The 10205-nt window shown below is 38.5% G+C and overlaps 1 protein-coding gene across 1 annotated transcript; it reads right to left on the bottom strand.

The window, feature by feature from the left end:
• Positions 1–1120: 1120 nt before the first annotated feature.
• Positions 1121–8522, bottom strand: LOC104401752 (oxysterol-binding protein-related protein 11-like; the record flags this gene model as incomplete). The annotated part of the gene is made up of 6 exons (XM_010009433.1): positions 8487–8522; positions 6800–6957; positions 4342–4410; positions 3219–3394; positions 2351–2430; positions 1121–1303 (listed from the first exon to the last, which is right to left on the bottom strand). Coding segments are annotated over exons 1-6 (702 nt in total), but the record flags the coding sequence as incomplete, so codon positions are not given.
• Positions 8523–10205: the final 1683 nt, after the last annotated feature.

The following is a 10205-nucleotide window of genomic DNA, read 5'->3' as shown; positions in this document are numbered from 1 at the left end:
CCAGGTGTAGGACCTTGCACTTGGCTTGGTCTAAAGAGGCAGTGACCCTGTCTAGACTACCGAGTAATAACGTCACAGCACTTGATTTAAATCAAGGAACAACGATGATGGCAACATACCATAACAGGGAAAGTATTTTCAATACCTACTTACAGCTTCCCACTGATGAACTTAACACATTATTTTACTCAGACACATATTTTAAGATTAATGATGTTCACAATACATAGTACTCCTCTGTCCCAGTTTATCCAAATTCAATTTCTAACTATTTGCACTTCATGAATCCTTATTTGCTCAATTAAAAAGCCCTCCATGAGAAACTTATTTTTGCCATGAAATGTATCACTCTACGCTTATTACACTGCTAACATTAAAATAGTCATTAATAAATGCTACTACTAACACAAGTTCGAAATTCAGCAACATATTCTCTTTATTATCTTTAGATTTGCATCATCTACCCTGTAAATATTCATGAGTTAAATCAACCAGCAGTCAGTCCATTATATCAGTCAAGATGGAAAGGTAATTATTTGTTGTTCGTTCCCCTCCCCCAATACACTGTACCTGAATGTGTAGTGAAAAAAGCATGTTTCCGAATTGCTCATTTTATTTTGCTCTCTTTTCAGTCACATTCATGCCTTGACAATTTGTCCACATGAATTAGCATACCAGAATGCAGTATCAGCATTCTTAAACAATCATGACCAGTTTCTCCTTAGTCATAGGAGATACAGGTACAGCTTAGTCCATTCTTCTAGAGCTTGACATGGGAAGAAAAGTGTATGATATAATAGTATCATAGTACATGATGCTATACTTCCTTAAGGATATTCCCTTGTAAACTATAGTGCTAGGATTTGCAAGGATGAGGAGAACATGCAAAGTTCTACCTTGAGCATCAGGATATTATTTCAGAGTACAAAAGTCAAAATATAAACCACATACTTCTACAATTATCCAAGGCAAGTTACTTATCCTCACAGAGCTCTGCAATAGTAGCTTAGGACATGCTATTGACAATATATTCAAATAAGAACAGCAGGTTTCTCCACAATCCTACCAATAGCAGAACAGTTGTTTCAAAAGGCTGTAAGATAATTTAAGGCATACAAACCTCTCTAACATCTACAAGGTGATCTGGCTGCATAATAGGAACTCTTTTTCCAGTTGGCAATCTATGATGTCCAACACTGAAAAAGGAAACTGCATTTTGACTGGGTCTTCTCTGCACACCTGGAGAGTTGGCACTTCCTTGGGATGCAAGAGAGAAGCTGCGAGATTTCAGAGGAGGGTTGTTCTAGTGAACAAATAAGCATATTGAGAAACATTTATAATTCATTCCTAATAACCAGCAAATATTCTAATTTGAAAGACACAGTAGAACAGTTTCATTTTTATTTTTTTAATAGAACAAGGACAGATGACATAGCCCTAATAATATATTAGTAGCAACTGCTAAAAAAATATTTTGTGCTATCTGCTAACAGTTTCCCTGTTTCATAGACTAATTATGAACAATCTGTGAAATGGGATTGATCAGTATGTACCACTTCTCTGACTTGAAAATTAGTCCATAGTAGGACTAAATAATTTTACTTGTTGATGTGCAACAGTACTACAAACTGACTCCTAACAGATCCTGCAAGGATATAGCTGACTTTTAAGAGAATGGGATTTCATGTGGAACTATTCATTGAACGTATCTCTTACAATAAAGCCAGCTACAAGATGTTGATTTTACCTTGAAAGTAAGACTTTATTCAGGTATCAGAATAAATGTTACGGTAACTGGGAGGTTCTGTGAAATACACTATATTTACAACCACCACATGGCTAGTAAATGGAAGCAACAATCCTCAGATACAGAGTTGAGGACTTGCTTCTCAAACATGCAAATTAATCCTAAATGTATTTGTGGGATGTTGAGTGGCTTAAAAATTAAAAAGGAAAAAAAAAAAGGAAAAAAAAAAGAAAGAAATTAAAAAAAAAAAAGGAAAAAAGCTCCCAAAATGGAAGGGATTCAATAGCACTGAAGACCCATTTCCTTACCCATTAGAAAATGCAAAACCTCTGGAAAACTCTGGGATAAGATCTGATCTTTCATCTGCCTCCAATACCTGCCTAGGGAGGACCATTAAGGTCTTCAGGGGCAAAAGGACTTCACTTTGTTTCATTCCTAAAGATTATTTCTATTACAAGTCAGCTATTACTCAGAATAGTAACGTGTCAAACCCAACCACATGCTCTTTTGTAGGACCTGTCTGAGGTAACAGGACAGCAGTATTTGCAGTTCTACCACCTGCCTAAATTATTTCTGCCCACAAAAATACCAGTTATACAATACCTTTCCAATTGCTTCTGTGTGATGCTGTGTGCATATCTGAAGCCTGCTAACCCAGTGTTGCCGTTCTTTAGCATCAGTAGCTAATAAAAGCAAACCAAAAGGATTATGCAAATGAAGACATTTCAAAGTATGGGCAATAACAGACTGCTTAATTCTTTAAGTCACATGACTAACAGTTCAAAGTAATTCTTTCCTTCTTAATCTAAAACTTGTTCAGCTTACCTGTAATTATAACATTAAATCAAGTTCAACATAAATGGCCTGTACTTTATTTCTTCTCCCCTCTTCCCTCCCCCCCCTTTTCTTTTTTTCCTTTATTTTTCTGAAATAAGAGTAAGGTGCCCTGAACTAGAAAGCAATAGCAAGTCTTCAAGGGAAGAAATACTAAAAGATGCTAGATACAAATACAGGAGATGTAAGGTATTAGATATACATATAAGCCCAGATTTCCACAGCATACACAATCAGAGAATGGGCTTCTATAACCACCACAAGAAGGCTAACAAACTCAACATTAGGAAAAATGTAGTTCTGTGCAAGCATCTACACAGGATTGTTACCTACAATGATTTAGAAAACTTTGAATCAGTTGAAGGACACTATACATGAAGAGTAAACCCCATCCTACACATGTGAAGTTCATGGTCTTCCGAAAGTCATCATACTTAAAGAGTATGGCACTATCCAAAAGAAGGACAGTTTTTAACTGAAGAGCAGGATGAAAGTTTCACATATAATTCTCACTGCAGCAGTCTGACAACCAAGTTCTCGCTTTGGTCGTGCAATAAAACCCAGCAGAGCAGCCACAAATGAGAGCCAGGAGTGTCCTCTAGTGGAAGAATCCCTTGCCCAAGAATTCAGGTCCTACCTCTGAGTTTATACTGCTCCCCGCTGGCTGCGTTGACTGTAAAAGTATGAGAGTCTTCATCACTGGGTGAAATTACAGCTCCAGCTAGCTGCAGGGTACCCCTGGGCTTTAGATGTCTAGACTGCTCATTCACAAAGTACTCCAGCAGACCAGCATCATTGTTTAAAACAAAAAATCTGCAACGATAACAAAGCAAAAGGTACTGGGAGAAGTTAAGACTTTCATTACAAGCTGGCACAGATGAGGCTGGGACTTAAAAGACCTTAGTCAGTACAACCCCAAACATGAATTATGTCCCCAGCAAGACTGTACAAAAATTAAGTTCTTAGCAATTTTTTCTATAGAGGCCAGGGATTGCACAATAGAACAGCGTGCCCACAGAAGAGTGCTATTCCAAAATTTTGGGAATCAAAAGGATATCCTGGATCTCTAAGGCTTAATACATCCTTAAACTACATTCAATTTCAATTCAGTTGAACACTAAGTGTACTGATGCAAGTCACTTCATGCCACTGCTAGCACAGGAATTTGGCCAGTGTGGTAAGCCAAGGACTTGTCTCTTTAATACTAATTTAGTTGCACTGTGCTGCTCTAGAAACAGCATCAAGCAGGTAGGCTGACCAGAGTTTCACCTGTCAAAGAAAATGAAGTTATTCCAGGGGAGACAGACATCCTGGGGGACTAAAAGGAAAAGCCTGCATGGTTTGAATTTTCAGTAAAGAAGTTTCAATTTAAAAAAAAAAAAAAAAAAAAGGAAGGCATGATTTGGCATTAAGCTGAATATTTAGCAGAAAAAAAACAACCAAAAACCAAAGTTAATCTGTTTAATGGAAAAGGAGAAAGAAAAATTATGCTGTACATGCTTTTTACACATACAAGCATAGTTATAAGCCATCAAATGAGTTAACTGCTTCATACTCTCCTATACATTTTTGCTTATTCATTCCTTAAAACAAGTATTATTCATCTACACATTAGCTTAATCCACATTGAGAAAAGTGTAGCTCTTCCATAACATTTGCCTAATAAAAGGGAAATACAAGTATTACTTAAAAAATCTGAAACATGTTCATTTAGATGCTGCAAAGACCAACACTACCAGGAAGCACCAGGAAAGACTTACCGGTATTGCCAACCAGTGACAAGATTCGTATATTTCATTAAGTAGCCATAAATATTTTCCATGTGATCACTATTAAAAAAAAAAAAAAAAAAAAAAAAGAAGAGAAAAGCAATTGGACAATACCAAACAAATTTTAGATCTTCCAAGCTTTTGATCACCACTATTTACTCTCAGAAATTTAATTTACATCTTCAATTTATAATGGCACTACCATCTTAATAAAGCTACCAACACTTAAAAGATTTTCCAGCCTCATTTCCAAGATGATTTCATAAGACTGTTTAACCAGACTTACTGAACTCCAAATAAATTTCCAGGCATAATTAGTTTTACCAACACTTGAGTTTCATTCAGCAGGCATTTCTGGACATATTTGTACTAGTTTTAGGTAATTAACGACTTCATATCCATGCTGCTTCTGTTTCCTGCTCCCTCCTCTAAGCAAGCTTTGTATTTTTGGACTCCTGAACAAAATTAACTTTCATTAGCTCATTAACAGAACCTTGATCATGGTCACCAGCCAAAACCAGTCCCTAAATACTCCTACACGAGTGTGGTTTTATTTATCCTTAATTCCCAGAACCTGTCCCAAGTATACAAACAGTCATGCTCGTGAGCAGATGTTCTACAGAACACAACATGCAACTGCAGGTCACATCAAGATATTCTGAAATCTGAGGCAGGAGCTGAAACAGCTCCTCCTCTGGCCTGGCAGGAAAATCAGGTAGTTTCTCTTTCAGAGCCCCACCTTGCAACATCCACCATTCACCAAAAATGAGAACCCATTGAGCCATTCGGCAGAAAAGCTTAATAGCACACTACAGGCAAAAATACATTACTGCTTCTGAAAAATATCAATTGTCCTAAATAATACTTACGAGTCTTATGGCTACAAACCAATCATCTTAAAGCCACAGTTTAAATCCCTACTGTATACTGCACATTCCCATAATTCTAGAAATGCCACCTCAATGCCCTTGCCTCTTACAGCAGGGCATAATCCTACATTGAACGACACACTCTTGGTAGACACTCAGGTCCAGCATGAGAAAAAAGTTCCTATTATTCCAATGAAGAAGTGAAACAATGACCCAAATATCAGACACTAACTACTTGCTTATGAAAAAGCCTTGTATTAAACCCATCTAATTCATATTTTAAATTAAAATTTCTGTAGCTTGAAGTTAATGTTGAAGATTAAATGACAATTTTTCAAAGACTACTGGAGCACTAGCCTGTCTTGCTCATTACAAACATCAAAGTGTGTATCCCTATCAGCAGAAGTAGAAAGATGGGGAAAAACAGGACTAATAGAGCCGAGGGATCATCTCCCTTAGTGGGTTTTGATTGCACATAGCTGGACTAAGTACTGGGATTAAATTTCAAATAATAACTGAAGCTGCTGTCTGTACCTCATTTATAGACAGTGTCAGTATCACCAGATTAATTAGATATCTGGCAATTTGATAAATATAACATATTACACTAAGCTGCACCCTACAGGAGGCTATTTAGGATGATACTAATGAAGATAACCTCAGAGTAAATAACTGTCACATCACAGCCATTCACTAACGCTATTCAAAGAAGAAATACAAGAATCTACATTTTTTAAGAATAAACAAGTTGCTGGTTTTTAATGTTACATTTAAAACCAAAAATGTGTTCTAGCTTCTGCAGCAATCAGTACTGCAGTAATATCCTGCAATGGAGAGCAGACAGCAGGACTATCTAGGAATTTAATTTCTAATAGCTCATTAAGTGGTACTTACAGATAAAAAAACCCATGGATAAAAATAAAACCAGGGAGAGCAGAGGGTATTCGGGCTATGATAGATTTTAAACATAGAAAAATGCTGAAGGAGAAACAACCAAATTCATCCTCTGCAGATGCTTCTCATTTGTTATAACTGGCATACAAGGGAAGTACAATTTAGACTTGCTCACTGTCTTAATTTAGCTGAAGACTATGAGATTGTATAGTCATAAAAATGTATGAGCTTGGGTTTTAATCATCTGAAAATTGTCCCTAGTCACAACTGTTTTTCAGTTTCAGTGAACACAAGCTTCACCCTTGCTTTTCAGTTAGACATCATACAGGGCCATGCACAATTGGGCTAGACCTGCTGCGCTCTCCCATTAACTAACTTGCCTAAATCACAGGTGTCTTCAACGGAAACCAAGAAAATTCAGGAAAATGACTTCAGACTGCAACGAAAACAGAGCACTAACTATGGCCTATGGAAGTCCATTCATCTGACAAGGGTAAATTAAGCAGTCTTTGCTTAAAATCATGCGACAACTTTTTTGAGCATGACAGATGTGACAGCCGATTTTGTCAGTCTTTAAGAAAAGCCAAAAGTCACTGCAGCCCTTTCAGTGATGTACTTCCACATCAAATGAACACTTGACTACATTTTGCCTTCATCTACATGTTCCTCTTCACTTAGATTTTTACTTTGACTGAACCCAAACTTCTCCAAATGCCTCCTCTTCAATAATTCCTATCTCTAGCCTCAGCAGTCTCAGAAGTTGACTGAAAAACTGAAAACAGCACCCCAGAGAAGCCTGAGGATAAGCAAGCCAGTCACCTCCAGCATTGTGGACACCACCGGTCTGGAAGAAGCATGTTGCAACAAATGAACATGAACACAAGTGCACTATGTTAAACACACTGACCAGGTGTGTTTCAGAATCCCTAACTGCACACAGGGGGTCCTCAAACCCCTCAAATCAAACAAAGGAGCTATAACTCAGTGTACAAGGTAAAGCTCAGAAGTACATTGAGCAGATGTCTCCCATTCACAAGCAAAAAGACCTCATCCAAGGTCTGCATAAGATCACAGAAACATACTTAAGGACCAATGGCCAAACCTCAGTACAGAAGAGCCCAACAAATGGCAGTAGTGCACATCCCAAGACACACAACCATCAGCTCCAGGGGGTGATTCTTTACGGACTAGCCTCTGCAGCAGGGGAAGAATATAACATGACAGCTGTGAGGGATAAGATACTAAGCTGCGGCTTGCTTTTTGGGAAACCAGGGAATGCCAGAAGAGCCAGTGTCCAAAGAGATGAAGCATGAACAGAGGTCTTTGCTAAATGAGCCACCTCTTGGACAATACTGATTATTTTCCTATTTAATTCTGTTCATACATCTGCAACAGAGCTGCACAAACCCAGAAGACTGTACTTTTATATATATATAATTACATTTATTTTTCACTCTGCCAAAGGCTGGGCAAACTTTCAGCACCCATGCAAGTAAGGGATTAGCCTGCCCGAAGGGTATGAAAAACTTGGTTGATGTTTAAAACATTTCCCTTGACAGTATAAGGGCCTCAAGGCAAACAAATAAGCAAATGAAAGAGTAAAACGACAGACTTTATACACACTAATCATACTCTCCCAGCACAAATTCTCACACCACGTGGGCCAGGGAATTTTCAGCATTTGAACTAAGGATTATTTTTAAACAAGTAAGAATTTCATACAAATTGTTATTCACAAAAGGCAGATCCTGTAACCGTACACAAACCTGTTACGGAACTACAGTTAACCTCCTAATCTTCTTCTGGGTAAGCACTAGCACTCTCCTGTGAATACAGGAAACATTCTCAGTATTATTTACAGCAACAAGACCATGGAATTATAAGTAGATCATTTCTTCAATGATTTTAAGATTAGTGCCTCCATAGCAAGAGTTAAACTAAAATATTTGTGTTGCTAAAGCAGTGGTGTAAGACAACTAACACTGTAAAAAAAAAAGCAAAACAAAACAAACAAACAAAAAAACCAACAAAAAAACCAAACCAAACCACAAAACCCCAGTAATATTTCACTAGTATGGGACTAATAGCAAAGCTCTTCAGAGCACTACAGAAAGCTTTTAAGACAGTAGACTTTGAGAACAAGAGGTTGAGGTTCAGGCACCGGCTCTGCTCACAAACAACCAGTTCGTAAAATAAGAAGAGTAAGATCTTCCTTAAAGGTCTTTCCAGCACTGTTTCTAATGAAACAATAAAACCTGTTTCAGAGTTACCTGTGTACTTCAGAAGCCTCCACGATTCCTCACATTAGGGTTTTTAACTTCTAGAAAATAAGATTTCAGAAGCGAATTTGACACTAAACACTGAGCAGCTTACCTCAACATCAACAGTGAGGCCTGGCTCCAGCGGCATCCTTCCCAACTTCAAGAAAACCTATGCATTCACACTGCTGCCTACGTGCATGTACATGTACTATGCATACGTATATCTTTTCATAGCCAAGATGCTGTTCTTGCTATTCAAAAACTTCATGGCAGTCTCAGATTGTCAGAAGGAACAGCAACAACTCAGCAATGATGAGTCAACAACCCCTAAAGTCTGTATTTCTACAGAAATTCACATGTCGTTCTGTCAAACTTTTTTTTTGTCATCCTTTAAGTGTTGCAACAGACCTGTCACAGCCTTCGAAATGCAAAACAAAATTTCATTTTAACTTTTGGTGGACTACTTTAAGTAAGGATACTGTGCAAGTCACAATCCAGGAAAAATTATGCAGGAACTCATGGTACAACATCTCAACTCCAGCCCAGCATATTTACCACCCCCCAAAACCTTCTTTTCTTCAATCTTCTCCAAAGATTGAACACCACTTTAACTGGCAGCCCATTTATCAGACTTCTTTAGTTTATAAATATTGTGAGAAGGACTGAAACTGTCCCTGTAAGTAACTGACTGAAGACTATGAACAAATCAGTTCATACTCTTGCCACAAAACTGTCCCTCCCCAACTTTAAAGATTTTTACCACAACCCAGATTTCTATACATCTAAGTGCTAAAATACAACAAAATACTAAAATACAACAAGAATGAAACATTCACAAAGGATTATTGTTGTTCATTTATCCTTTTCTAACACGCCTCTTAAGTTGCAGCAGCTGTTAGTGCCTTGCAGGATGGTCTCCTGTCCTGGGGAAGGAATGAGATAATGATAGCTGGGCCAAATTCCCCCCGTATCCTGTTTACGAGCAGCATCTGAGTCTTGAATGCAGATGCTAAGGAACAGCAGTCCCAGAATGACATCCTTCAGGAGTTTCAGCCAAGACACTGACTCACACCTGACAAGGGTTGGGCCAATATTTTCTTCAAGAATAAACAGCAGTGCAGAAGGCCTCCCTACCCTTTTTTCATGCCCCTCATGGTGCAGCTCTCCCAAAAAGCCCCACACAAACAAGTCACCGCTAGCAGTAGCACAAAATGACACCCATCTGGAAAGCAACTACAGAAAACTTCCAAGACTGCCCTTCTGATGATTTTGATTTTGCTGGGACCCAGACAGCACCATGTGGGATACTTTGAGCAGCCAAGTCTCTGAAGACCCAACAGCTGTTTGAACAGCGAACACAGCAGCCAAAGGCTTCCCAATGTATTTGCGTAAAGCTTGACTTGAGTCAAGTGGATTTGCTGAGTATACGTGGATTTGCTTCCAGCAGGAAGGATGACCAGAAGCCTGGAGCCTACGCAGATGTGGGGGAGGACTCCTGAAGGGGAATCCAGCTTACAAAGATGCCACCACTTCTGTTACAACAGTGCCTGCAGGCCCTGGCCGACAGAAGAGTCTCCTTTCTACTGAGCTCACAGCAAGATGCAAAAACCTGGTGAAAGAGACTGTCATCTGATTAAAAGCTAGCAAAGCATAAAGAAAAGGAAAGAAAGAAATCAGGATCTCAGCAGTGCAAACCAATGAGTGTTTTTGACTAGGTAGTTTGAAAAAAGCAATAACCATTTTCACTGAGCACGTTCATCTCTATCTGTCCACAGACTCACTGATGGCAATAGCTTTCTTCTTCATCACTGGCCACTGTGAAGTGCTTATC

The sequence above is a fragment of the Nestor notabilis genome, unplaced genomic scaffold (genome assembly GCF_000696875.1).
Source record: "Nestor notabilis isolate BGI_N333 unplaced genomic scaffold, ASM69687v1 scaffold8222, whole genome shotgun sequence".
NCBI lineage: Eukaryota > Metazoa > Chordata > Aves > Psittaciformes > Psittacidae > Nestor > Nestor notabilis.
The sequence above is the reverse complement of the archived record's forward strand: the minus strand, read 5'-3'. Positions and strand labels throughout refer to the sequence as shown.